Below are 22,627 nucleotides of genomic sequence, written 5' to 3'. Positions count from 1 at the left end.
CACACACACACACACACACACACACCCTCTTGAGCACATGCTTTTCCAGGAGAAACGCACATTTTACATTTTGCAAAGAGGAAAAGCAGGACCAAGCCAATCTCCCTAGCAACAGATCAGCTCCTAGCCCTGTAGCAGGTGGCTCCCCTCCCCCTTCCCCCCCGCCCAGCCTGGCCCTGCCCCTGTCTCAGGCTAGCTTGGGAACCTCTGCAGAGGCCTGAAAGAGGGAGGGGAGGACGGGGGGGGGGGGGTCGGGGGGGGGGGAGATACCCAGTAGCGCGCAGATTCTAGGTGGAGACAAGAGCTCCCGCCTTTTTGTGCGGCAACTGGTATGTGCAGGATTGGTTCAGCGGGTGCTGCCGTGGTAGGAGTGGGTGGAGCCATCGAGCTTCCAGCTGGGTGCCCAGTCACAGCCTGAAGCGGCTGCAGGAGCGCACCATCACAGCTGCCAGGAGCATCCAAGAGGTGATGCGTGCCGCAGAGCTGCGGGGGCTGCTCCTCTCGCCCTATCTGCTTTACTTACATTAGTTACTGTCTCCTAGAGATCCCTGAGCACCCTCCAGCGCTGCACTGTCCCCACCCCGTCCCTGTCCCAGTGGCAGTGGGCTCTCTTAAGCGCTCTCGGGCCCCCAGAGCGCTGCGGCCATGGGCATCAGAGGGATGCTGCGAGCCGCTGTGCTCCTGCTACTCATCAGGACATGGCTCTCAGAGGGCAACAACACCACTTCCCTCCCGGAATTCTACATCGAGCTCTCCTCGACCATGCCTGAAGTCGTCCAGAACGTCTTCAATTGGTAAGCCAGTTGCCACCAGGGCGGGCAGGGCAGCCACAGAGCAGGGCGAGCAACCTCATGCCACTTGGACAGAGTGAGTTGGGGGAGGCTTAGACCCAGGGTCAGGGAGTCCTGGCACTCAGGCCCTGACTGCGGGTCCTCTGAGGGAAATTGGGTGGGAGTGGAGGGGACCTGTTGAAAAAAAGTCCTGTGCTGGAACCCACCTGTTACTGTGGCACCTGACAGAACCCTGTATGCCCAAATTGCAGCCCCGGGGGTGGGGAGAGGATGCCCTCACCCCAGGGTCTGCCAGCCATCCCCAGGAACTAAGACCGTGGGCAGTTTTCCCCAGTCATGTATTTTGGCATCTGTGGGATTGGAATGGAGGTGGTGGTACAGGGTGATGGGCAAGTCTCAAAGCATACGCAGTAGAGACACCTGTTTGAGTGCGCATTTTAGTCTGTTCCCTGAGGCGCATGCGTGTGTGTTCTTGCATGTGCATGTTGAGCGGTGAGGACCTTTTCTGATGCCGCAGATAGAAATTAATGACTCAATTTCACAGGCGCACAGTGCGATCGGTGGCTGTATAACCGTATAACCAGGTGGTCTAAGAGGGGTACACTTTTGTACGTACTCCTGTGAAAACATTTGAAGATTCAGGTGTTTTTTTTTCTGTGTTTGATTTTAAGTTTGTTTGAGTCTGCAAATATCCGAAGAGATGTTAAACAGTCAATCTTTATGTGTAGATCACACAGAAATGTGTATTTGCATTGGCCAGGGAACCTGAGTGCTGGCATATGGGTAATATGCAGTCCTAAACAGGTGGGAATGCATTACTGTAATTTAGGAGTAATTTATGTGCACACTTTGGAATGATGTATAATGAAATTTTGTCATTAAAGATGATTGGAAATAATTTTAATGGCAAACCAGAAATGAGCATGTCATCAAAAAAGGGGGGTGGGTGGGTAGTTGAACAAGGTTCCAGCAGACAGCTCTGCAATGGTCTCAACCTCAATCCAACACACACACACACACACACACACACACACACACTGAAATGCACAGGGGTCGACATTCCCTGGTCATTGCGTCAAAGATTCTAAAAGCCATAGTGATAGCCAGGGCCTGTCCTAATTCACAAGCCCCTTTTGGGAGAAAGAGACCCACTGAAGATCTAGATGAATTGGGTGAGCACATCAGAGATTTCTGGAAAGATCGGCTCTGCGGGGCTGAGCTGGGTCTACTTATATATACTCACCCAAGACACATCTAGGCTGGAAGCACATAATTAGCCAGAGAGATGCCTGCTCCCAGAATACAAGTTGTTGTTTTAGGACAGCCTTGAGCCTCAAGAATCTGAAATGTTTTGATTGGGTGAGGGCCATAAATCTTTGCTACATAAGCCAGGCTCTCTCTGTCATATGCCATATGCCAAGTGTTTAAAACAGGTGTACAAAAAGGTTCACATAGACGTGACAACAAAATGCCCAGCCCTAGCCCAGGTAGAGGCAATGTGACTGCGCTGGAAAATGTAAACTGGTTGGCTCAGCTCAGGAGGGCACTAAGGGTAGAAAATGACTTTCCTGAGGCAATTAGGTGTCCCTGTAAAGATTCCCACCAACCCAGAAAGCTGTATTCAGGCTGATGGTAAGGTGAGGTTTCTTAGGGGATTGAAGCAATGCATTTATCTGAGGGTTCCCACCTGTCCCCTCCGTCCCCTCTCCACATCCCCTGTAGCCTTCCCCCTTTCCACCCCTAAACCTCCCTAGTAACCAGGATCCAATCTGTGTGCCCCATCCTCTGGATAAAAGCTTTGGAGGGGGAGGAGGAAAGTGCGTCACTGCTGCACTTCTGGCTGACTCACTGTAGAGAGGGAGGGGAGCAGGGAGAGACACATACATGTATGACTGTACATGTCTGTGTGTGTGCAGGAGAAGGGAAGGCCTTGGCAAGCTGACACCTGGCGTGCTCTTTGGTGTTTGTTCTCTGAGAAGCAATGTGTCATTTACTGATGACTTCTCTGTTTTAGCAAAAATTGTGCAAATGAAGCTGTGGTTCACAAGATTTTGGACAGGGTGCTGTCAGGATATGATGCCCGTCTGAGACCACATTTTGGAGGTAAGATACATCCAGACACTAGAGTCATGTTACCTGGAACAGAGCTGAGATACAACAAGCTACCCCTACTCAATAAGCTGATCAGTGGCACTCCCCTGACTCCATACTTCTGCCTCTCCCCTTCAGAGATCTGCAGTGAACAGCATCCGGCCTCCAACCTCCAGGCCTTTTGCTCTACCCCTGGTATTTTCCACACTTCTCTGCAAGAAGCCCTCTTCTTTACCTCCATACTCTTTTACAATTATACAGAAAAAGCCTGAAGAGCACTTCCTGGTGTGGCTGGGATAGTGCTAACCCCAGAAATGGGTATGCCAAACAAAACAAGTGTCATGCTTCTCAGGCTAGAATTTTCTGTCCCATCTGTGGAGCGTAACATGTTCTTCTACTTCAATATACATTTTGGGCACCCTGGACACTCACCCTATTCAGTTAGTTCAAAATTAAAGGCATGGTCTCCTCTGTGTTGTCTACATCACCTACTCACCGGTCCTCTGTCTACTCCCTAAACCTTTAGTTCCCACCAAGCTGATTTTATTCAACACACTCCAGGCAGCATGATCTTTATAAATTCAGCCTGATCACCTCAGGAACTTTTGATGGTTTTATTTAACTGACAAATAAAATCCAAACTCTGTACTTTATCACTCAGACTCAAGCACAGAGGTGAGAAATGACAAATAAACTGATGCTTAAACCTCCAGGAAGCCAATACATCAGTTTCTCCTTATATCTCTACATACACCCCCCCCCCCCCCCCCCGCCAACCACACATACACTTGGAAAAGTCAAATGGCCTGGGTCAGAATTTATAAGGGACAAGGAACCCTCAGAACAGGAGTAGCATCCTCTAGCCTAAGGGACACCCAGAAAACCTAGACCAAGGACAAACAAAAGGAACTGTGCATTAAATAGAGATTAGTCACATTTCTGCTCAAAGGAACAGAAAAGAAGCAAAAAAAAAAAAAAAGAGTGAATGGCTAAGTCAGAGAAAGCATTCCACTTCCTGCAGGTGGTAGTAGGCCCCCTATTCTAAAGTGTTAATGAATGCTAATGGTTAACATTTGTACATATGAATAGAGAAAGGTCGTCTGAATATGCAATGCCTCCACCCTAAAGGGCTTACAACTGTGGGGAATTTCCTTTGTCATAGACCTTTTTGGAGAGAGGGGTGGAAGGCTGTGATTTACCTGGGGAGGCACATTGAAAACCAAGGTGGTCACCCTGGGCTAAGCTTGGAGGTGGGACATTTCACTGGTGTCCCCTTTGCTGTATGCTCCTTCCATGAGGGCAGAATGTGCAGCCCCAGGATTCAAGGTGAGTGTGCACTGGGACTGGGAAGCAGGAGTGGAGAGGGCAGAAGGCAAGCTCTTTTCAATATAGAAATTCAGGTGTCAGGGCACAGCCAGCATCCCATTTCATAACACTGATTTTTGATCAGTTGCACCAAGCACCAGTGGGTGGGTGTCAAGGGAGTAGCTACTATGTTTTCTTTTTTCCTCATTCTCTTGTTTCTCAGTAAAGGCCAACCAACATCCATTTCAGTATACAGAAATGTTTCAAGATGCCATCTCTGTAGGCACCCAGGGCTAGGAGTAAGGAGCAGGGCAAGGACTAACCTCTGGGGATTGTCAGATGTGGCTGATTCACAATATAGCCATATTTTGAGCTAATTTGCATTTGTTTACACCTGATGCCTAGCATCTTGACAAACTCCTCATACGCTTTATGAACATGCAGACTGGGGCATATGAGAAAAGATGAGTTTCTTATTTGGCCAAACAGTAGATGAATGGAGGAGGGCTGGAAGAACACTGGACCTTCTAACATTTAGACAGAAGGAGACACTATAGGCTTTAAGTCTGGGGCTGTTGTATTGTGAGGGGAAGCAATCAATGGGATATATGAGCTAGGGGATTCAAGGTTGAGGGAACCAGGACTCTGTAAAGTCTCCCACTAGACAGAGTCAGATTCCCCTTTGTGTCTGAAGTGAAGTAGAGTTTCAAGACCCCTCCCACCCAGGCACACACATACACAACCCGAATGCAGAAGTCACACCTAACTGGGTCAGGTTCAAATGGGAGCCTTATTATATCTTTGAGAAGAAGAGGAAGAGGATGAAGTGGATGAGGAGGAGCCTGGGAAAGTTAACAAAGCTGCTTCCTTCTGGGCAAGAGAAGTGGACTTCACAGTGTTTGCCAAAGGCAGACCCCTGATGACTTTGTCTAGCCCAGCACCTAGCATGACATAGGTGTGGAGTGAAGGAATGAATGGGACATTGTCATCATTCCTTTATTTATTTGTCTTCCTCTGGTATTCTGATGGATTCTAGGGAGGAAGAAGAGGTGAGACAACACAGTTTCCCAGAGGGAGGGAATTGGTGGTAACCCCCTCCCACTTTTCCTGCCTTCCTGAGCCCATCAGGCGGGACAGCAATGGGATATGAGCCTGAGGCCATCACCCCAGAGAGAGCACTTAGACACCTTATCTGGAAGCTTCTTATTTCCCCTTTCGTATGCTTTTAGGGATGTGGGATACCTTAGCTCATCTTGACCACTGCTAGCACATAAGGTGTCTCCTCTAGGTGGATAAAATATAAATAGGTCTGAGGTCCCTTTTCTCCAGGCTATATCCCTGAGCCAGGACTCATGGCTTGGTGACTGTATTTCAGTTCCCACTTGCCCCCTTAACTGGGAGCCCTTGGACATGGGTATGCTCTACAGGAGATAGGGTTGCTTGAGTAGCACTGAATGGTCTAGGACAGCCGTGGGCAAACTACGGCCCGCGGGCTGGATCCGGCCAGTTTGAAATGAATAAAACTAAAAAAAAAAAAAAAAAGACCGTACCCTTTTATGTAATGATGTTTACTTTGAATTTATATTAGTTCATACAAACACTCCATCCATGCTTTTGTTCCGGCCCTCCGGTCCAGTTTAAGAACCCATTGTGGCCCTCGAGTCAAAAAGTTTGCCCACCCCTGGTCTAGGACATAGATGGCGAACCTTTTGAGCTCGGCATGTCAGCATTTTGAAAAACCCTAACTTAACTCTGGTGCCATGTCACATATAGAAATTTTTTGATATTTGCAACCATAGTAAAACAAAGATTTATATTTTTGATATTTTATATATTTAAATGCCATTTAACAAAGAAAAATCAACCAAAAAAATGAGTTCGCGTGTCACCTCTGATATGCGTGTCATAGGTTCACCATCACTGGTCTAGGATAAGAAGTCTGACAGTGCCGTGAGGTGGTGAGGGGTTGACTGCCTGGCCTCTCTGGGGCTTGATACTTGCCTAACACAGCGTCCATCCTCTGAAGGAATGCGGGGAACCTGGAAGACTGTAATAAAGAACTTCATTTCTAGAAACCCCTGTCACTACAGAGCACTTTTCTGGGGATTATTCACAATAAACCTGAATGCTAGAGTCTGGGCTATGACCTCACACAGAGGCCCATTTACTTCTCAGCTGCCATTCATAGGCTGAATCCCAGTAGCACTTTGCATTTTGAAGAATTGAGGTAGGAATAACACATTTCCCACTTAGCAACTCAGCTTCTGGGTAGTCAGCCTGCAATGAAACCAATGGGCTGAATTGCAGGTGGCATACATGTTTCCATAGCAGCAGTGTGATGTACTACATAGAATAATGCCTTAGCTGTGGGGCTTGGTGAAGGCAGCTTTGAGCCAATGAGGAAACAATAAAAATGCATTTTTCTACAATACCTTATAGTTTAGTATATATTTTCACATTCCTGATCACATTTAAATGGGCAGCACTCAGAACTAGGTCTGAAAAAGAAAGCCAGGAGGCAGAAACACACTCACACATTCAATCACACACACACACACACACACACACATACACACACACCATATTAACATACACAAACACTCTCCAATACACTGATGAATTTACTCATACATATATACACACTGACATACACTCACATGCACATGCTCAGACATTCACATATACACATGAACATAGCTAAACATCCACACACAAACATGCTCACATCCACAATCACACTCACAAATTCATTCACATACATACTTAAACATTCACACACATGAAATTATGCATTCACTCACATACACATACTCCCACATTAACACACAAACAGACTCTTGTATTCACTTACACATGAGCACACTCATTCACACACACAAACATGTCCACATATTTATCAACTCACACTAATATCCTCACACAAAAACATGCTCACTCATTAATACATATAGACATCAGCATGCACAAATGCACATATTGACATGCTCACAATTCACTCATACCTGCACAGTGATATACTAACTCACATGAATTTGCTCATGAACCTCACTTGCACATCAGCATGGCCACACATTTACTCGCACACAACCACACTCACGTAGACTCATACTCAATTACACTCACAGACATGCTCACACATTCACTCAAGTACATAAATATGCTTACGTACACATATATATGATGAATGTGAATATATAAGTGTGATAACTTATTACAGTTATTTCTTGCATATGAACAAGGTAATACACACAAATATTCACATATTCACACAATGAACATGCTCACTCACACAGACACATACAATCACACACTCATAAGTTCACTTACATCCCCAAATATTCACTCACACACATATGGAGTCACTCATGCAAAAATATTCATAAAAGCACACATTTATACATTCCCTCCTATATGCACTTAACATGCTAACACAGACTCACACATGAACATACTCATGCATGTAAACAGACATATTGACTCAACACACAAACATACCCACATACACTCATGTAAAGACAACTTTATACACACAAACATGACCATGTATTCACTCACACATGGACATGCTGACAAATATACTAATATGTGAACAATCTCACAGAGACAACCTCATATTCACTCCCACACAGTACACTCAATTAAATGCAATTAAATGGTCACACATTCATTCACTCAGAAATTTGCTCTTACATTCATTGGCTCGCATACCTTCACTCACACATCCACATTAATACACTCACATGAGTATACTCATATTTATAAATATGCTCACACATTCACTCCCTCAAAAACATTTAAATAATATTGAAATATTCATACATGTAAACATGCCCACATTTATTCACACATGTACATGGTCACAGTCACTCACATACAAAGATGCTCACATACATGAAAATACAAATTCATTCATGTACAGACAAACTCACAAATGCAAAGATGCTCATGTATTCACTTGCACATGAACACATTCATACATTCACTTCCACACACCAACATGCCTACATGATTGCATGTACTTACATATTTAATCGCATACCATGTATGCAAACACAGATATGTTCATGCATTCACACATATGAATACACACAGATTCACTCATGCACATGGATATACTCATATACACACATTCACAAACACAGATATGTTCCCAAATACACCTATGCTCACACATTTCTTTACATGTTAACAAACTCACATAACACTCACACATAGTCACATATTCACTCATTCACACACAAATATTCATTTTCACATGAACCCACTAATAGATTCACTCTCATACAACATGGCTATATACATGTATATGTGCTCACATTTACTCTCAGACCACATACTGAAGCTCACAATCATGCTCATGCATTCTCTCACACACAGACATGCTCACATATACTTAAGTACACAATGACACATTCACCTGCACATGAACACACTCACATATTTACTCATCCCTGTGAGTATGCTCACATAAACTCGTGCACATCTCACACATTCATTCACACAAAGACACACCTTCCCTCACACATGGACACACCCACATGCACTCATACAAATATCATACACACCAAATATCTTAGCTCTTGGTTTTGCGTTTATTGTGCCTTAGTTTTTATCAGGAAAACATTTAAAAGAAGAGTGCTTATCACCTTATTTTCTCTTTATTTTGCCCTAATTTCTTCCTTTTTAGTGTATCAGGGGCCAGGCCCTGCTCTAAGTTCTTGGTCTGCATTAACTATGAAACCAGTGCTTAAATGATCTTCATTTTACCCATGAGGAAATAAAGGCTCAGAGAGGTTAAGTAACTTGTTCAAGGTCACACAGCTAGTAAGTGTCAAAATGAGGTTCAAAACCAGGCAGTCTGGCTCCTGAATTCAGACTCTTACCCTTTATCTTACCCTACATGTAATATTATTTTCCTGCATTGCAGGTGACCCTGTGCCTGTGGGAATATCTATGTATGTCTCCAATATTGAACACATCTCAGAAATAACTATGGTAAGTATGCCAGCTCCAGCCGTAAAACTGGGGACAAAGTACATGGGACAATGGGCAAAGTCATAAGCCAACTCCAGTTATTCTGACAGGCAACATAGCTCATATGGAGAAACAATGGGTTTTGGAAACTACAACCACTTGGAATAAAAAAAAAAATAAATCCATATAGATTCTAGACCTAAAAGGTTTATGAAGTTTCTAAAAGATAATATAGGATACTGTCTTTACACCTTTATGGTAGATAAGGACTTAATAAAAAAAAGACACAGAAAACACAAACCATAAAAATAAATACTGGTAACTTCAACTATATAAAAATTATGTTTAGCCAAAACTTTTGAAACTTTTGTTTTGCAAAACAAACAAAACCAGTTTAACAAGTATGAAAGGATAAAGTAGAATGGACTAAGATATTTGCAGCAAAAAGGACTGATACAAAAATATAAATAATTCATGTGGACTAATAAAAAGAATACTAAGAACAAAAAAAAAGATCAGAAAATTTGAACAGGAACTTTACTTCTGTGAAGAAAACTAAGTAGCAAATAAAAATATGAAAAGATGCTTGAATTTATTATTAATCAGTGAAATGAAAAATAAGACGACAGTGAGACCCTATTACTTATCTACCAGATTTACAAAAGTCAAAAGTCAGACAATACCAATGTTGGCAAGGCAGGAGCATTAGAAACTCCCATCTGTTCTAAGAGGGGGTGTGACGTAGAACTTTCACTTTATAATTCTTATTTCATTGTGATTTTGGCATGAATGGTGTGTTCACACAATAATATACATAGTATATTCATGTAAAGAAATATTATCCAATATGTAAGCAATGCAAGTGAGCAAATTTTAATTATACACAGCAACCTGAATGCATGTCACAAATATAATTTTGAGTGAAATAAGAATATTATGAAATCATACAGTTTGATTCCATTTGGGAAAAAAATCTTCAAATAGGCCCAGCTAAGCAATATGTTTCCTAGAAGCACATACATAGATTTAAAAAAAAAAAAAAACTTCAACATAAAACAAGGGAATTCTTGTCATTTAAATCTAAGATTTAAATGGTTACTGCTGGGAGGTGTAGGAAATATATTCTGAAAGGGATACATTGAAACTTGAAAATTATTGATAATGTTCTATTTCTTAACCTAGATTTTAATTCCCCAGAGTTAATTTTATTATTCTTAACATTTAACATTCTTACATATGTTTCATTAGTCATCAATAGTTATAATGTACTAGAGGCCCAGTGCATAAGATTCATACATTCAGAGTGTGGGGGGAGTCCCTTAGCCTGGCCTGTGCCCTCTCACAATGCGGTAGCCCCGTGATCGATCACCCCAAAGAGGTAGGCCCTGCCCACCCATCCGGGGCTCCTCAATGGATTGCCCCAAAGAAGTAAGCCAGAGCCGGGAGTCCTGCCTCCGTGCCGCATGGAGCTGTGGGACCCCAAGCCTCACTGCATGGAGCCACAGGACCCACCTCCATGCTGTGCATGCAGCATCAAAGCCCCTGCCCACCTGTGTGCACCCACTGTGCATGCAGCCTCCTGGTGACTGCTCATTGTGGCATGAGGGCTTCACAGCATGAGTGCGTGATGACCACATAGGCTTTTATTAATAGAACTAGAGTTCTGGTGCACAAAATTTTTGTGGGGTGGGAAAGGGAGTTGTCCCTCGACCTGGCCTGCACTCTCTGCAATCTGGGACCCCTCAGGGGATGTCTAACTGTCGGTTTAGGGGCCCTATCCAGCAGTTGGACATCCCTCTCACAATCCAGGACCACTGGCTCCTAAACACTCACCTGCCTGCCTGCCTGATAACCCATAACTGCTCCCCTGCTGGCCTGATCTCCTGCAACTGCCCTCCCCTGCCAGCCTGATTGCCCCCAACTGCCCTCCCCTGCTGACCCAATCGCTCCCAACTGCCCTTCCCTGCCAGCCTGGTAGCACCCAACTTCCCTCCCCTGCAGGCCTGTTCACCCCCAACTGCCCTCCCCTGCTGACATGTTCACCCCCAACTGCCCTCCCCTGCTGGACTGTTCACCCCCAACTGCCCTTCCCTGCCATCCATCTTGTGATAGCCATCTTGTGGTGGCCATTTTGTGATGACGTGAGGCCGTCGCGTGAGGGTGTGAGGACCACCTAGGCTTTTATTAGTATAGATTTCTTACACCTGCATACATACACACACACTCTGAGAATGAGAAGTTGGACAACCTTGCTCACAATTGAGATTTCTTTCCCCAGGACTGTAAGGTCACGATGTTTTTTCATCAAACCTGGAAAGACCCACGTCTAGCATACTGTGAGACCAACTTAAACTTGACTCTGGACTATCGGATGGCTGACAAGTTGTGGCTCCCCGACTGCTACTTTCTAAATAGCAAGGATACCTTCGTGCATGACATGACTGTGGAAAATCGTATGTTTCAGCTTCACCCAGATGGAACAGTGCATTATGGCATCCGGTGAGTTTCCCAGAGGTCAGGGGAGCCTCCTGGCAGGCTTCATAATTCCCACTGAGTATCCCATGAATGCACTCTAAGGAACACATGGAGGATCCCATTGCTCTTCAAATCTATCTTGCACTGCCCCCTCACTCATCCTACCCAATTTTCCACAGACATCCTTAGCTGTCCTGTCTCCACACCTTGGCTTCTGCTGTTGATTTTGTCTAGGGTGGCCCTTTCCATGAGTCCAAATCTTGGTCATCATTCAGTTGCTAACTGAAATGCCTTCTTTGTCAATAAATCCTCCTTGATTCTTTCAACTGGAAAATCAATGCTTTAGCATTATAGAATTCTGTTATTTATCTTTGTGTCATTTCTCTCCCATGCAGTGAGGGAGGGAGTCATATAAATTCTGAAGTCCATGCAGTAAGGGAGGGGGCCCGAGGTGTGCCATTGGTCATATTTGTATCATGTAGAGACCCAGAGGTATGCAGTATGTGTGTATAGTCTGTGGCTCTGCACGCACAAAATGTGTGCATGCTAGAACTCCTCATTGGTCCATATATAGCATTGCAGACAGCCACCAATGTTCTCCTCACAGTGTCATCTCTTACAAACCATCACTTAGGCATAAGAGAGAAATTTAGCTCAGAAAATTTCCCCAAGAGGTAGCTGTCAGGATTCAGCTCTATCTCTGGGTCTCTCTTTCTCTAGGATACTCCTGTTCTGTATCTTGTTTCCCTCTTATTTGCCTATCCACTGTCCCATGGAACAAGGTGCTGGAGTCAGAGAATAACAAAGCTTGCATGGAACAAGACACTGATCACACTTGTTTCATTTAAAAGGGACCTCAGCTGATTAATGCTGCATGGAGGATTCACAGAAGGGAGACACACACACACACACACACACACACACACACACACACACACAACCTACCCACTGTGAAAAATGGACATCATTTCAAAAGTTGAAAGGGACTACTAAGCTGGGGTTAGCTGCTGGGAATGGTAGAATAAGGGCTGGAGCAGAGCTCCCAAGCTCAGATGACAGAGAGCTTTTAAAACTATCCTGTTTGCACTGGTCACTTCTCCCATTTCCCTAGCTTCTTCAAGATTCCTCCTCAGATTCCTCTCATGGACCCAACACAAGGCTACTTGAAGTCTCTGCCCAACACTTCATGGCCCACCTTATCCCTCCTACCCATTTATATCCACTGACATTTTGCTAGTTCACAGTACCCTCAAAGTCTGATACACAAAGATGAGAGCACTGTGGGGTGGGAACAGCTTCCATGGCCAAAGATGGGTCTGGGCCACTGTTTACATCCATACCTGAGGACTTCATGTGAGCACTGCACAGCAGATGTGGAGCTTTAGCTACTTCAGTGCAGCAGTTTACTTTTGGCAATCTTGCTGTTTCTTCAGCAAGAAAGTCCTTTTTTCTGTCTCTGCATTCAGTTTCTTCAAGGGCCCTTCTTCTTTGGACACCCCGAGGTATCCTGACATGCCACACATGTATTATTCATTCAAGTCCAGCCAGATATTTTGGTTCCTTTGTCACATACAATGTCCCTCTCTCCTCCTTACATAATTGTAAGTCATCTTACCTTTAGGAAGGAAGGAAGGAAGGAAGGAAGGAAGGAAGGAAGGAAGGAAGGAAGGAAGGAAGGAAGGAAAGGAGGGAGGGAGGGAGGGAGGGAGGGAGGGAGGGAGGGAGGAAAAAAGTAGGGAGGGAGGGAGGGAGGGAGGAAGGAAAAAAAGTAGAGAGGGAGGGAGGGTTCAGCTCTAGTGTAGGAAGTACAGGAAGGTGTTGGACAGGTCAGTCCTTGGGATACCTCTCCTTCCCCAACGTTGCAATGTTCTCAGGAGTGGCTGCTTGCCTGGGCTAGACTCACTTTTCTTTTCCTTTTGCTTTTCCTTTGCAGACTCACCACCACAGCAGCTTGTTCTATGAATCTTCAGAAATACCCTTTGGACAAGCAGATTTGCAAGCTGGAAGTGGAGAGCTGTATGTCTATCTCTCATGGACCCTTCTTCCCTACCTATGTTTGTGGCCATTGGGAAACTAAAGACAGACTTGATAGTAACAGGAATGGCACATCTCCCCTACTCCCTCCCTCCCTGTCTCTGTTCTCCTAGATAGATAGATAGATAGATAGATAGATAGATAGATAGATAGATAGATAGACAGACATGGCATCTGGGAGAAGGTGGACTTTAGGGTGTAAATAGCTCCATGAGAAAATTTTACCCTGCTATTGGGAAATTATGCACAAGCTAGTGGATAGGAACACATTTCTTTGCTGTGCTTTCCTTCCTGGCTAAACAACAACAACAACAACAATACACCTCCAAACTGAGAGTTCCCTTTCCAAGTGCCCCCCTCCCCAAATTCTCAGACTCAGCAAAACACAAAGGAACCCCCGAAGTGCAGGTATCAACCATCCTTTGATTCCACAGACTGTACTGGTGTGAAATCTGCCTATCCCTGCTTTCTGAGATTGGATAACTCTGTTACTCTCTGTTTCCCAGATGGTTACACGGTTGAAGACATCATGTTATACTGGGAAGGTGATGAGAATGCCATCCAGGGGACTGAAAAGCTACAGATTCCTCAATTTAACCTCCTGGGAAAGATAATAACTAGAAAAGAGGAGATTTTCTACACAGGTGGGTCTAACTACTTCCTTGTCTCCTGTCTCTTGTCTCTTTGGTACCCTGGTAAACTTCTGGGAACCTCTGCCTTGGACCTCTACACTCTGCATGGCCTCCTTTGCTATTTTTTTTCTGATTCTGGAACCTTCCAAAAACACCCTTCTTAAAGTCCCTGTGGCTTACTCTCTGCAAATAAGGAAATGGGTGTGGAAGCACTTGGCCAAGTTTAACACCCCACAGGTGTAAAGGATTCATGCTTGTGTTGATAAAAGCAGGCCTCCTCTCAGGGCCAGTCCCTCACCCTCCATCTGTTTGCAGCTTTAAAACATGTCATGTCTCTCCAATTTTTAAATTTCAGTTGACATGGAGGAAGGGAGAAAGGAAGAAGAAGAAAGCAGATTTGCTATGCCATACAGACACATGCCATTGTCACTGTCCTTAAGGCAGCAAATGTGGTCTGCTCAGCAGACCACCTAGGCTGTAGTATTAGAAATTGAACTTCCCATTGATTTCCCTTCCTCCATCCTATACTTAACCCTGAAAATCCCCTTGGACCTGCCACCCTGATAACAGTATGTCTTCTTGCCAGGTTCCTATGTGCGACTAATACTGAGATTCCTGATCCAGAGGAAAATTATCAACTACCTTGTGCAGGTCTATTGGCCTACTATCATCACCACTATTGCTTCTTGGGCAACGTTTTGGATGAACTATGAATCTTCTGTAGCCAGGGTGACAATCGGTAGGTCTTTCCCTCCCTCTCTCCCAAATCCCAGAGAGGAAAAAAGTTGAGAGTAAGGGAAAAGTATAGGAACAGTGTGTGACTGCAAGGGCAAGGAAACAAGATAGGTCCTACCCAGCAAGCATTTGTACAGGTACTCAGCCAATCTCCAGCAGAGAGACCAACAGGTGTGAAAAAAATAAGGGCTGGGATCTTCATGTGTTGGGCCCAAAGTACCAGAATTCATTATTTTCTGGATATATAAATGAATGGACAAGTCCTAAATGCAGATCAGAAATGCAATACAACAAACATTGATTAAACAACATATCAAAATGCCCTACTAAGCAGCAGAGGACTTTTAAAGGAGCTGCCCTCAATGAGTACCTAGTGGAAGACCAAGACAGATGACACTGGAATCCACAGGAGGAAATGACCCAGTTTTTTGTTTGTTTGTTTCCTTGTTTTGTTTTTAGCTAAAACTGCCCCAAGAAACTATTGCATGAACTGGGATTTCAAGACTTGTAGGAGGCAGAGACACAAGACTTGCCATTCCCTAAAAGAGGAAATAAATTGATTAAAAGCACAGGGGCCCTAAAAGGGAGCTAAATCATAAAGTACTTTGGGCAGCAGCTGGGGAAGAGTAGCAGAAAGAAAGATTGGTTTGACTTGAAAAGACCTTAAAATGTAGTTTAAGCAGTTGGAATTTCATGGCTAAGCAATGGGGAGCATCAAAGCTTTTTTAGCAGTATCAAGGAGGGGCCTAAGAAATCAACTCCTAAGTATATCTGGCCTCACCACAAAGAAAGCAGTGTGTCTTAGATCTAGGTCTGGTTTCTCCTTTACCATCTTTGAGGCAGACTCCTTAGATTCCTTCTTTAGGAACATATACTATACTAAAACTTTATATTTCTGTAATATTTTAGGGCTCACAAAACCTTCTAGGGATGTGATCTCATTTAGTATTGAGGAGCTAAAAGAAATAATATGGACTAGAAGCCAAAGGGTAAGGGCCATTATAGGGTAAAATGGGACTGGAGATGTAAATCACTGTAAAATCATAGCTAGAGAATTTTTACTTGATCCTAAAAGCAATGAGAAGTCACTGAACTATTGAAGCACAGGCTCAGTGTAAAGATGGGGAGGGGGAAAAAAAGGAAAGGCCCCACACTTAGAGAGCTGAAGGCCTTTTTTTGCTGAGAACCCTCCCCACCCCAGAAATTGTCTTTGCTCCCTTCCTGTACTATGAGCCCAATGGCTTGCCAAGAACTTCAGCCACCTATGCCATGTTGTTTATAGGTCTGACTTCAATGTTCATCCTGAACACCATCAATTCACACCTGCGGGAAAAACTCCCTGAATTTTCTTGTATCAAGGCCATTGACATCTATATGGTTGTATGCTTCTTCTTCGTGTTCCTGTCCTTGCTGGAATATGTCTACATCAACTATCTTTTCTACAGCCGAGTAGGAACTCGGCGCCGTCATAGGCAACGCAGCAGAGCCCGAAAAATCATGGATCACTATCGCTACCAGGAGGAACCAGAGCTGCAGGTTTGACATTTTGGCTGATAATCAGCTTTTCCTGAGTACCTCTTTAGCCTAAGCTTAGCACTTGACCCTTTCACATTTCTTAGTAATTCCTTTAAAACACACACACACACACACACACACACACACACACACACACACCAGATAACAAAGAAGTAGAAAAATTTATTATCACTCCTCTATAGGTTGTCATTGTTCCAAGGCTTGTAAGTGGCAGAGCTAGATTTCCCCAGACCTTTGGTCTTCAAATCTAGTCCACTTAGCATGCTTCCAAGGGCAAGTGATGGAGCCAGAGCAAAAGGGAGCATAAGGAGGTCGAAAGGGGGAAAAAAAAAAAAAACAGACAACAGAGAACTGGTCTACCCTTCCTTCCTTTGCTTTTCTGACTCCCAAAGCCATGCTGAGGCTTTTGCTACTGGTGGTACATTAATGTTTAGCACCACTCCCTCCTTTACAGGGAGCCAAATCTTAACTGCCTGAGGAGGCCTTGCCTCTGTTCACCACACAGCACTCCAGAGGGAGCAGCTGCCTCAGAGTTACACAGATTTGGCAGCCACCAGGGACTTCCCTTACATGCTAACAGCCTCTTGGTCCTGTTCCTCAGCCCCGTGTGTGCCAGAGAAGCCAGGAAGAGGAGATTCTGTCAGTCGAAACAATCACAAGTGCTCCTCCCTCCCCGAAAGTGGTTATTCATGTAGGATGTGAATCTGCTGACTTTATGAGTCTATCCACTATTTCCTCAAAAGATGACCAGTTTGACATCAAAGACAAAAGTGGCTCTCCTCTCTCTAGACCAGTGCAGGCCCACTCAGCAAGCCCAGAAAACCTCGACTCTTTGACCTTCATCTCAGAGCGGGTCCCACTGGCCACCTCAGAAAGCCTCAGCTCACTGTCTTCGCTCTCGCTCCAGTCTTGGCTGGCCACTGAAGAAAGCTTGAATGATCTCTCCTCCACCTCAGAGCAGGCACTGCACAGCTGTGACACTCGCTTTAATGGTTTTGAGACTGATGGCAGTGTTATTCCTACCAAAATCTACAATCCTGGTGAGGCCCATTGCCATGCTGAGACCTTCTGTGACCCAGAAGACCCTGAAGAGAGCTACAGCTTGGATGACAACCATGGCTCTGGCCCCAATAGAAAGCATCTGCTCATCCATGGCCAGGGGTGCAAGCAAGAAGCAAGCTGTGAGCCTGATAACATGCATAGATGCCGTGAGGAGTTCCTTCACTTGCCTGGTGACATCAACGTTGAACAAGACTACCTTGACCTTGAGAACCAACTACAGAGTGATGCTGACACTACCTGGAGCCATAATGATGACAATTTCATGGGATTTGATGAAGATGAGGACAGTAGTTCAGAATCTGATGATAGTTGCCCCCCAAGCCCTGGGCACTCCTGCAGGGAAAGGTTTTGTTCTGAGATCTTTGACCCTGACTACATTCCTAAGATTGATAAGTGGTGCCGGATCCTCTTCCCTCTTGCCTTTGTGGTGTTCAACATTATTTACTGGCCATACCATGGCTTTTAGTCCCATAGTGCCCCAGAGTAGCAGGGACACTGTGCTGTGCTCCTTTCACAGTTTATTTTGGTTCCGTTTTGCCTTCTTTCCTTTGTTAATTTAATTTTGGTTATTTGGACAGTCAAATCAGTTCTACCTTTCTCTTTATAAACATGAGGTGGTGAGTAGTTGGTAATAACGTGTTCTGGCTGGAAGGAAAGGGATTGAGAAAGAGTTAGAGGTCAAGAGCTAATTGATTTTTCTTTTCTACTGAAAGACTGCCACCTTTTCAAATATTTTTAATATCTAATAAGTACAGAAAAGCCCCTGGAAATGTTTAGAGGACAGAGAGAAGCCAGCTTGAGGGACAGAGGAAGGAGCTGAACCCTGTGCAAAAACATTTCTGGGGACTTTTCTGTCCCCCTAAAGTGTTGAATTTTCTTTTTCATTACTTTTTTACTTATGCGTTTCCCCCCCCTCCTAGTGATTATGGTCCTTGCTCACCTGTTGCTTAGGGTTTTATGGGAGAAAGTCAAGCTTAGTTGGGCTAGGATGCACAGGGAAAGGGCTATCTATGGCTTGGAAGTGCAGTAGACTGGCTCTAGGAAAACTGAGGACTTTTGAAAGTGCCTTTTTTGCACGATTTTTCTGTTTTATTTTGAGTGTGTTGTTGTAGCACAAGATTGGGAGTGGAATGTAGGTGGGTAGATAGGGGTGCTGAGTGAAATGTCAGGTGAGAGAGCATTTTTCCAGCAGGAGCTGTGAGGTGCTAAGTAATGTCAAGTTGGAGATTAACCAAATTGAACTGGCATCTTTGTCTATATTTCTCTTGTCTATATTTCTGCTCCAGAATGCTTGACAATAGGGACTTAGTACATGTGTCTAGGTCAGATGCTGATTTGAACACTAGTCATAGAACAAATACGTGGTGAATGAAGATTAGAGTTAGAAAAGTTCTGACCTGCTACTTCACCATCTGATCTAGAATAGCATATGAACAACTGTTGTGAATCTCTATACTAATCCTTTCTATTTGTCCAGTGTAGTGTCACTGAGCTCACAGAACCATCATTTCGTCAGACCCTCACAGGAGCCCTGTGAGCTAGAGAAGGCAAAGCACATTGTCCCAATGTTCCAAGGGGGAAAAATGGAGCTTGAGAACATGCAGCCAGTAAGTGGTAAAGCCACACCACTTGCTCTTCCTTCTTGTCCACTTAACTCTCTCAATTGAGGCACTCCCTGTTTCTCCCCTTCACTTTACAAAAGGGGGTGCTCCATCAGGTTCTGCTAGGCACCAGACCTCATTCTATGGTAAGTGGAGCATTTCTGCAGGAAGCCGCCAGTGACCAGTGTGAACATATGGAATATGGGCACTGCCCACTCACTGGGGCTTCTAAGGGAAGTAGAAATTAGTTTGTGCTCCAATGTGCCAAACAACTCCAACTCATTGATTGAGGCCATGGAGGAACAAGATTTGCAAAGCACTCAGCATATGGTCCTCCTTCCTTCCTAGGCAGCCTCCCTGCAATCCCTCAGTCACCTCCCATTTTAACTGTGTTTCTGTGTTTGTTTCTGTGTATACCAGGGTGTGTGTGTGTGTGTGTGTGTGTGTGTGCGCGCGCGCGCGCGCATCAAGGTAGTTCTGTGTGCACATACAACTATTTGAGAAGCTGTATAGCTGTATGTATATCAGTGTAAATCTCTATTGGTGTGCATAAGAATGTATATATAACAATGTGTGGATCCATATATGTGTGTATGCACCCTTATGAAAGAGTGTGTAAACTTGTGATTTATGTATGTGTGTGCTTGTGTGTACACACATGGGTATGTTCTGAGTGTAGGCCTAAGTGCACGTGTGCATACTTATGCTTATTTATCTGATATGAATGGGTGTGAAAGGAAATACACCTGAAAACATATGTATTTCTTGTTGGTGGCTCTTCTAGAACCAACAGAATTCCCTTGGCCTGTTCCCACATGAAGGGGAAGGTATCTTTTTGGCCAGGCTGATTAACTGCTTCTTTCCAATTCCTGTTTCAGGGAGTGGCTTCTCTTCTTCTCCCTCCACCCACTTGTGCTATCTCCTAGATAGAAGTGAATGTAGTCCTAAAGTCTTAGGACGTGATAATTTAGTGCCTTGAGGTAGGAATTGCTCAATCGTGGGATAAGTTGGGAATGCAGAGCATTTTGCTTTGTCCTGGAAGGACGTGTTCGGAATGCCTTAAAGATGCATTGAGAACAGAAATATGATATAAAGAACTAAAGAACTATAGAGATGGTTGTATATAGCCTTGATAACTCATCCCTTTATTTCAACCACCTTGTAAGCCTGACCTTGGAGGCAACCCCAGGCAGGTTTGTGATATGAGGAAATGACCCAGGGAATTGGATGCTAACAGCTGGATGCAGAGAACCAAAGGTACCTGGGAGATGGCTGCAGGCATGGACTGTAGTGGTGAGTCCATTCAGGGGCAGCAGTGCTTTAGTAGCTACCCCGGGATGGTTGTTGTTGAACTTCAGCCTTGGATTTGGAAATCCCGCTTTCCACCCCCTCCAGGGAAAGAGATAATTAGAAAGGTGAGAAGGCTGACCAAGAAGAGAAGTACAATAGGTCCCAGGGACTGCCTGCCAGGATCAACCCATTTTATCACCTCTCCTCTTCTTTTCTATAGATGCAGCATATAAATATAGCCTCCTACACATACACACCCACAGAGATCTACAGAGTCACACATACATGATACACATGTTGGGCACTCACCCTCAGCAGTATATACATATACTAGTACACAAAAATACATACACAAGCACACAGCTGCACATATGTCACAAACACAATCACATGTGTTTGCACTTTTATGCGCGCACGCACACGCGCGCACACACACACACACAATCTTGTAAGACAGATTAAAAACAAAAAAGTTGCCCCTGGAAAGTCTAAGATTGCTTCTTTTTTTTTGGACACCCCTCACAGAGAGGTAGCAATGACCCCACATATGAAGCTCCCACCATGGCTACAGGAAGACTTAAACGTTGGTTGGTTGGTTGGTTTGGATTTGGGTTTCCAAGATCCTGGAGGGCCTTTGAGCCCTATAGGAGGCAAGCAGTTCATTTAGGGTGAGGTCATACTAGTGAAAGAGATTAGATCAGTGGGGACAAAAATGGGGTTTAAGGTGTGTCTGGCAGCAATGCACAAGAAAACGTCAAAGCACAGAAGAGTAGAGAAGCCAGTTGTAAATATCTATAGATTCACGTAGCTAGATATAATAGTATATCTTAAAAAGAATATATTGCCCTAATGTGCTGCAATGTGTTGAACTGTACTGAAACTCACACTGTGTGAGGCTAAGTGTCAAGGTGAGGTGGAGGTCTGGCAATGACATCTTTTCAGAAACTTGAACCTTGTGAGTTTGCCATGGACTTGGTCATTTTAGCATGAAAATTGCCAGATCGCCCCTTGTCATGTTCAATGTGTCTTCTGTCCTCAGCATCATTGTTGAGCCCCATCCTCAGCTGTCCCCAGTGGTACAGGCACACCTTCCTCCAACTGGCTGCCTATATCCCCTCCTATTTCATACCTCACACTAAGTAACTCTAGAAGTGCAGAGCATCAAGTAGGGCACTCCTGGATTTGGCCCATGGAGCCTCTCTTAGCCCCAGCCAGAGGGTGCTTGTGGTGATAGATAATTTTGATCTTTGGCAGTAGAAAAGGTGTTGCTAAGTCTGGGATGGAGCAACCCCCACTTAATCCTCTACCATTTCCTTTTCTTTTCCTCACATGGGCTATCATATTAACTGTCCCCCTCAAATACCCTCTCCATCACTACCGTGGGAAAGACACCCTCTGTCTCTGCAAAGTGTCATTTTATTGTATCTATGTGGGACATGTTTCCTACCAAATTCTCTCCTGTTCCATCTGACACTGTGGGTCACTTTTGCAGAACTAACAGAAGAGCTGTTGAGTCTTACTAGAGCTTGTCAAATGTATTCTTACAATCCATGTCATCTAGTTAATAGCAATGCTGCAAAGTCTTTGTATATTTAGAGCTGTGTTTTGCTGAGGCTGTGGCCATTCCTTATTCTGTACATAAAAGAGCTAACTAACCTTCTGAGCTATTAACTAATGAATGCATTTGCTAAGTTGTCCACCAATATGGTACCCCATTGCGGTGCTGAGCATCAAAGGAAATTATGACTTGTCCTACAAAATGCATTGTGTTCATGTTTGTTGTATAATGTCCTGTGATCAATATGAAATCTTTATTATCAGTGTTGTGTTTTCAGGGTAGGGAGGGGTGTGTTACAGTGTCATCCTCAAATACTTCAATTATGAAAAAGCCCCAGTTGGTCAGGGTCACCTTTGCTGACTCAACATGTGTGAGACTTTGCACCCACCATCTTGTTAGATTGCGTCCCTGGGGTCAGTAGTCATCAGCAGAACTGAAGGTACCCAGGTGTAGTGCAACTGACCACAGTGCCAAGGAATTATTCAGAAGCTAGTCAAGCCAGTGTCATTCTGGAGGCAGATGAAATAAAGTAAAACTACACAT

At 44.4% G+C, this 22,627-nt stretch overlaps 1 protein-coding gene across 1 annotated transcript; it reads left to right on the top strand.

The window, feature by feature from the left end:
- Positions 1-530: 530 nt before the first annotated feature.
- On the top strand, positions 531-20,993 carry GABRQ (gamma-aminobutyric acid type A receptor subunit theta). The gene is made up of 9 exons (XM_059678452.1): positions 531-794; positions 2,806-2,894; positions 9,115-9,182; positions 11,440-11,660; positions 13,570-13,652; positions 14,177-14,314; positions 14,889-15,041; positions 16,320-16,559; positions 17,296-20,993. The coding sequence occupies exons 1-9, from the start codon at positions 646-648 to the stop codon at positions 18,099-18,101; spliced, it is 1,947 nt and encodes a 648-aa protein (XP_059534435.1). The 5' UTR covers positions 531-645; the 3' UTR covers positions 18,102-20,993.
- The last annotated feature ends 1,634 nt before the right edge of the window (positions 20,994-22,627 follow it).

Source organism: Myotis daubentonii, chromosome X, assembly GCF_963259705.1.
Source record: "Myotis daubentonii chromosome X, mMyoDau2.1, whole genome shotgun sequence".
In the NCBI taxonomy this organism is placed as follows: Eukaryota; Metazoa; Chordata; class Mammalia; order Chiroptera; family Vespertilionidae; genus Myotis; species Myotis daubentonii.
This window is presented reverse-complemented; position numbering and strand designations above follow the sequence as displayed.

Bases quoted from the DNA above. Each gene is read 5' to 3' on its own strand.
- GABRQ (XM_059678452.1), top strand. From the start codon at position 646: ATGGGCATCAGAGGGATGCTGCGAGCCGCTGTGCTCCTGCTACTCATC. The intron at 9,183-11,439 runs GTAAGTATGCCA...TTCTTTCCCCAG, and splicing joins ACATCTCAGAAATAACTATG to GACTGTAAGGTCACGATGTT. The intron at 13,653-14,176 runs GTATGTCTATCT...TCTGTTTCCCAG, and splicing joins CAAGCTGGAAGTGGAGAGCT to ATGGTTACACGGTTGAAGAC.